This window comes from Trypanosoma grayi, assembly GCF_000691245.1.
Source record: "Trypanosoma grayi strain ANR4 Tgr_702_V1, whole genome shotgun sequence".
Classification (NCBI taxonomy): domain Eukaryota; phylum Euglenozoa; class Kinetoplastea; order Trypanosomatida; family Trypanosomatidae; genus Trypanosoma; species Trypanosoma grayi.
In genome coordinates, this window is record NW_008826321.1 from 3,288 (window position 1) to 9,163 (window position 5,876).

Genomic DNA, 5,876 nt, shown 5'->3' on the forward strand with positions numbered 1-5,876 from the left:
AGCAAGCAGCAAAGGCAATTCAAAAAGGCAGGCAAAACGCAAAAGAAAAAAAACCGAAGAAAAATCGAGGGAGATGAAAAGCGTGGTGGCAAATAGTTGCGAGGCGTTCATTTCCCGCAGTACCACGGCAACAACTGTAAGAACACAGTGCTGCTGCTGCTGCTGCTGCTGCTGCTGAGGAGTAAGGGGGTAAGAAGAGCAGCAACGGCAGTGGCGGGTGGATGTTGTGATGTTGCGGGGTGGGCGGCGGGAGAGAGTGATACAATGTTGGGCTTAATGGATGTAGCAGCAGTGCTGCGCGTGGCAGGTTGAGAGCTAAGCGGTGCAATAGAAACGAGTCTGGACAGGCAGTGTGAAGACACATGCCCTCATACCTCTCTCTCCTTATATATATATATATATATATATATATATATAAGAAAGATGTGTGTGAGCGGTGCGCACTGTGCCTCCTCCTCCGCCTCATCAGAGTTATCTGTGCAGCAGCAGTTCTCTGGGTCATTCCCCTCTCGCAGCGAGGCGCCGGGAATATGGCAAGGGAGCGGATCCTACACGAAAAGTATTTTGCGTGTTCTTTATTTCCTTTCCATCCTCTTTGTGGTGTAGAGGGGAAGGCCTCTTAAGGGTGTAAACAAATAGGAAGCAAAGGAGGATACACACACACAAAGAAAAAGAAACAAGGGAGGGAATAAGAGCGAGTGACGTCTGCGAGAATGAATCCGATATTTGTCGACTATCTCGTGGTGCTCCTGTGGAACATCACAGCCGCCAAGTGTGCCCTTGGCTCGGCCGTCATTGTTGCCCCAGTCTGGGCGTTCATCGTGAAGCCACTGCTGCAGCACTTCTCCTCCTCGTCGTCGTCGCGGTTCTCACTGGGGGTGTTCGCCACAATGATGGAGCGGTGTAGGGCGCAGAGCAACAGCGCAGCGGCCCCGCAGCAGCGCAGGCAAGGAAAGGCAGGCGCGAGCAAGAAGGCATCGAGTGCGGAGCATGCGCAACATGCGGAAGCCAATGAAGGTGTTGCCTCCGGCGCATCCGTTGTGAAGTGGGCGGCCCCCGCTGCCTCTGTGACGAATGATGCGCTCGTGGCGCTCTTTCGCTCGCCTGAATTTGCGCTCTGGTACGGCGAGCACCGCGACTCACTTCTGCAACGCGTGCGCGTACGATGTGCGCAGCGGATTTGGGCGTCACTTGCCACGCTGACGGTGCTGCTGCTGGGGATGTTCGTCTTGCCGCTGTTTACCTTAGCTAATGAGGGCGCGACGTTGTGGGTGCTGCTGCAGCGGCGCAGCAGCGAGAGAGCCGTGATACACAGCACTGGCTGGTACGGCGTTCTCGCCACCGCGTGCGGGCGGGCGGAGACGCTTCTGCTGCTCGTGGCGGGTCTGACGCTCCTCACGGCGGTCTTCATGCCGGCCAACGCGAAGCACACGGCGTCGGTTGAGCTCGTCGCGTTTCTCATCCTTGTCGCCGAGGCAGCGCAGGTGGAGCGCTTGGCGTTCGGCGCGGGGTTCGCCGTGCTGCTTGGCGTCGTGGTGTGGCGTATTGCAAGCGTGTGCGACTGAGTGTGTTGTTGTTGTTTGTGTGAGTGTATGTGATTTCTTTCTTCTCTGTGCGTAATACGGTGGGGGAGGGACGTGCGGCAATAGAGCACGAAGCTGTGTAGGCCGGCTGAGCACCGGCACAGACACACTTGCGTGTGGGCGGCGCGGACTTATAGAGCGGGGGAGGGNAGAGAGAGAGAGAGAGAGAGAGACGGCACAGCCCGGTTGTGCGCCGAGGTAAAGGGGGGGCGGGCTCCCGCAACGCAAGCACACCCAACGACAACAAGAGGTGAAAGCAAAAGGGTTTAATGAAGAGGAGGAGGGAGGGGGAAAAACAGAAGGAAGAGGGAGAGAGGAGGAGGAAAGAAAAAAAGAAAATCGGCTCAGTCCAGCAATTGTCTGTGTGCGTCCGTGTGTGCGCATGGCGCCTGTTTTGTTGTATCATGTGCCCCGCCGCGCCACGGAGGGGCGGAGCGAATGGAACGGCGGTGTGGGGGAGACGAGCCGCCCGGCCGGCGGTAGTGGCGGCAGCACCGGGTGGGGGTGTATGTTGTGACTGCTGCCTCACTGCGGGTGCCGTGTGCGCAACCCCCCCTCCCCTTTTTTTTGTCCTTTGTTGTGGATGCTGTTCCTGTCCTCTCCCTTCGCTCTTCTGCACGCGGTGAACGCAAACCCGCGCACGTGTCCGTCAAGNTGTGTGCGGTGGGCGACCCCATCACGCGCCGCACACAACACGACTTGTCAAAAAGGGAAAGGGGTGAAAGAAGACAAATAAAAAGCCCAAGGAGCACCCAAAGGGAGAGAGAGAGAGAGTGTGTGTGTGTGTGTGTGTGGCACGTGTAGGCGGACGATGGAGCACCGCTTCTCAAAGCACGAGTACTTCATCAGCTTCTGTTTCGCCATTGTCTTCTCGGGGCTCGTGGGCGCGTCCTACCTTGATGTATCCACCTGCCCGTACAGGTACAACCGTGGCACACCAACGGAGTTGGCAGCGGAAGGCAGAAGCGACAGCATCAACAACAGTTGTGGCCGCAGTGTGACAGCGGCGCATGGGTCCGCAAGCCCACGATCGATCTTCACCTCCCTAAAGAGGGAAGGTGGCATCGTGTGTCACATGGCGGACCTCGTTATTTGGGTTTATATCATCGCTCTCGTGTTATTTATGATGCATAAGTATTACCTCTACCGTATGCAAGGCCTGCACTACTTTCTACTAGACTACTGCTACTTCCACAATGCGTGTTTGGTAGTTTTCCTGCTCTGGCGCCTTGTGGATGTGCAGTGGTCGGATGAGCCACTGGTATCGTGGGAAACGTGGCTCCCGCAGGAGTGGTTGAGCGATCGTAGTATCAGAAGCAGCATCCATGGCAATAACAACAGCGGGATCAGCGGCAATGGATCCATAAGGACGATTGCTATGAAGACAACGCCGCTAGTGAATCAGACGTGGGCGTCGTGGGGGAAGCAGCTGGTTCCATTGACGGCGCGCCAAGTGATGCTGGTGGGCGGTATTTACAAACCGATATCGATAGATATCATCACCATTGGTTACGCGGCAGCAGAGGTGTCCAGCGCGGATGAATTGCTGCTTAACTTTCTTTCCTTCTTCACACTCGTGGCGGGTAGCTTCGGTCCCATTCTGGGGGCTATTCTGATGTGGAAGAATGCGCTTCTGCTCCACTCATTTGACCGCATGTCGTCCTGTTACCTGCACCTCGCCCCCGCGGTGACACAGGTGCTACTGCTACACCGCCTCTTCACCAGTGCCAGGCAGGAACTCGCGTCTGTTGATGCCTCACAACCCGACAATAGTAGCAGCCCGCAGTACCAGCTGGCTGAGGTCTGCGGTGAAGGGACGTTGTGCAACGATCTCCGCCACGCCGTGTCGTATTGGACGCTTCTTAAACTTCACTTCGCCATGTTCATTGCATGGCAAATATTTTATCATACCTTTAGTGAAAGTCGTCGCCGGCACCGCGAGAAGTCGCATCGCAAAAAGATGAAGACAATCGCACGTCAACAGGAGGAGTTCTGCCGCTTAACAGGCGCAACCGCGGAAGAGGCGGAGCTGCTGCGGCCGATCATTGTTCTTTCCGAGGGTAGCAGCGGCAACCCCACACAGCGTGTGACAGCCTATACATGGTTGATGGAGCACCCACCGCTTGGCAAACAGGGGCCTCTGTATCGGTTTGTGACGATGTTCGGCACGGCATACCTCCCGACCATGGTTATGTTTCAAGTGACCCAATGGCTTCTCCACGTTGTCTTTTTTACACTGGCCTATCCGGTCTTGTACTACAGCTTTCATGTTGAGCTCTCAGCATGGCCACTGGTTCTTTATGTCATTGTATTTATTTTCGTATGCGTGTACAATGCGGCATTGATGTGTAAGAAATGGTACCAGAAACTTCGAGATTTGGCGGAGATTGGATTAGAGGTGCAGCGCATGCGTGGCACCGCCCTTGCTGCTGGCACTGCATCGAAAATCGAGGCACCGGTGTCTTGAGAAGAAAGGAAACCACGGCCACGTGTAGAGCTGCAAATCTATAGATATAGATCTATATACGTATGCGTCTGTGTGTGTGTGTAAATGGTAGAGGGTCGTTTTCTGTTTAAAAAGGCGTTTTTGCGGCTTCTTGACCTACACGGCGATACATCTTGGCATTTCATCTATGGTAGAACTCTTTTCCGCTTCATTTTATTTTATTTTTCACTTTATTTAGATTCGTGCTTCCGCTTCCCGCCCACACCCACACACACACTCTCTCTCTCTCGCGCGCGCGCGCGCGGTTTCTCTCTTATTGTTGATCTGCTGCAGGAGTAGAAGCCGGACACGCACTTGCGCGCCAAACCACTTGAGGGAGGAAAGCAAAAAATAAAATAAAATAAAAAAGTGAAAGTAAGACAACGAAAAGGAAAATCATGCCGGCAAACAAGACATACCGGCAGGGTGTGGGCAAACAGAGGCACCACAAACACCGCGTCGGCCGCATGCTCGTGCCACACGGGCGCGTGTCAGGTCTTCTGTTCACCGTGAACCCCCGCCAGGAAAGCAGGGCACTGCGCGAGCTGCAGCTCTACCTGCACCCCCTCATCGCTGACCTCGAAAAGGCGGAGGCGGAGGCGGAGGAGGAGGAAAAGGCGAAGGGTGGGCTGCCGCAGGGCAACGAAGACAATCAACCGACACCCGCGGGCGATGGAGAAGCGGAGAAGGCGGCCGCCCCCTCGACATCCAGTCTTCTAGCGGCGGAGCTCGCAGCCTACGTGCCCGCCCGCCCCAGCCAGCACAAGGAAACCAAAACAACCGCCAGGGAAGAAGATGACGACTCGCCGAGCGCGAGCGGTGGCGATGAAGATGGTGAAGGCGGGGCGCCGATACCCGCGCGGAAGCGCCAGCGGCCAGACGACGACGACAACGCCGCAGACACCAGGCGCGCCAAAGCGAACTGTCGCCGGTGGTTGGCGCCGCTCGAAACCGGCTGCAAGGGCCACATGATGGTCAGCATCCCGTTTCCCCCGCAGATGGAAGCAACCGCTGAAGAAAAAGCGACTGCCACCGGCGCGGCGGAGCCCAGCAGCGGGGAACGAGAGGCGACCGAGACGCCCGCACCCCACGACGGCACACCGGGCAGCGGCAACAACAACGACGACGACAACAATAACACCGAGGCGCCGCCACCCGCAGAGGAGGGAAGCACGCCNCGGCACACCGGGCAGCGGCAACAACAACGACGACGACAACAATAACACCGAGGCGCCGCCACCCGCAGAGGAGGGAAGCACGCCACCACACTCGATCCACCTAAACCCGCTTGTGCAAACGGTGGTGGGGCGCATTTTTAAAGATGTGGAGGAGAACCCGCGCCCTTTGCTGCGTCACTGCTTTCGCCTCATGCCTTGTGAGCTGACCTGCTGCCCCACCTTGCCAGAGATGCGCCTGGCGCTTGAACGGCTCATCTGGGCGCACTTCCCGCCCGAAATCTCTACCGAAGGCGGGCTGCCACCGCGACTGCATCGCGTGAGCCTTTCCTTCAAGGTTAAAAACAATACAAACGTGGAGGGCAAGAAGGCCTACCTCCACGCCGCCCTCGAGGCCACGTTCCCCGCCAACCGCTTTGTCGTCATACCTGCCGCCCGGATTGCGAACAGCGGGGGGAGCGTTTCGGCGATGTTTTGCGTTTTCGTCGCACATGCGACGTGCGCGATGGGCGTTCAGAAGCAATACTCGGAACGCGAAGAATACAATCTCCACGCCATCGGGGCCAAGCATCTCGAGCTTTCCTCTTCCGTTTAGGCGGAGGGGGTGGGGTGGCGGAACCGCCCCCGAAAGAA

At 57.0% G+C, this 5,876-nt stretch overlaps 4 protein-coding genes across 4 annotated transcripts; 3 read left to right on the top strand and 1 right to left on the bottom strand.

Moving 5' to 3' along the window:
• Nucleotides 1-713: 713 nt before the first annotated feature.
• DQ04_07021000 (hypothetical protein) lies at nt 714-1,565 on the top strand (the record flags this gene model as incomplete). Its single annotated transcript, XM_009314986.1, has 1 exon — nt 714-1,565. The coding sequence occupies one exon, from the start codon at nt 714-716 to the stop codon at nt 1,563-1,565; it is 852 nt and encodes a 283-aa protein (XP_009313261.1).
• An 829-nt stretch (nt 1,566-2,394) lies between these two features.
• DQ04_07021010 (hypothetical protein) lies at nt 2,395-4,050 on the top strand (the record flags this gene model as incomplete). The annotated part of the gene is made up of 1 exon (XM_009314987.1): nt 2,395-4,050. One exon carries the CDS (start codon nt 2,395-2,397, stop codon nt 4,048-4,050), a length of 1,656 nt encoding a protein of 551 aa, XP_009313262.1.
• A 416-nt stretch (nt 4,051-4,466) lies between these two features.
• On the top strand, nt 4,467-5,291 carry DQ04_07021020 (hypothetical protein; the record flags this gene model as incomplete). Its single annotated transcript, XM_009314988.1, has 1 exon — nt 4,467-5,291. One exon carries the CDS (start codon nt 4,467-4,469, stop codon nt 5,289-5,291), a length of 825 nt encoding a protein of 274 aa, XP_009313263.1.
• Nucleotides 5,292-5,346: 55 nt separating this feature from the next.
• Nucleotides 5,347-5,814, bottom strand: DQ04_07021030 (hypothetical protein; the record flags this gene model as incomplete). The annotated part of the gene is made up of 1 exon (XM_009314989.1): nt 5,347-5,814. The coding sequence occupies one exon, from the start codon at nt 5,812-5,814 to the stop codon at nt 5,347-5,349; it is 468 nt and encodes a 155-aa protein (XP_009313264.1).
• Nucleotides 5,815-5,876: the final 62 nt, after the last annotated feature.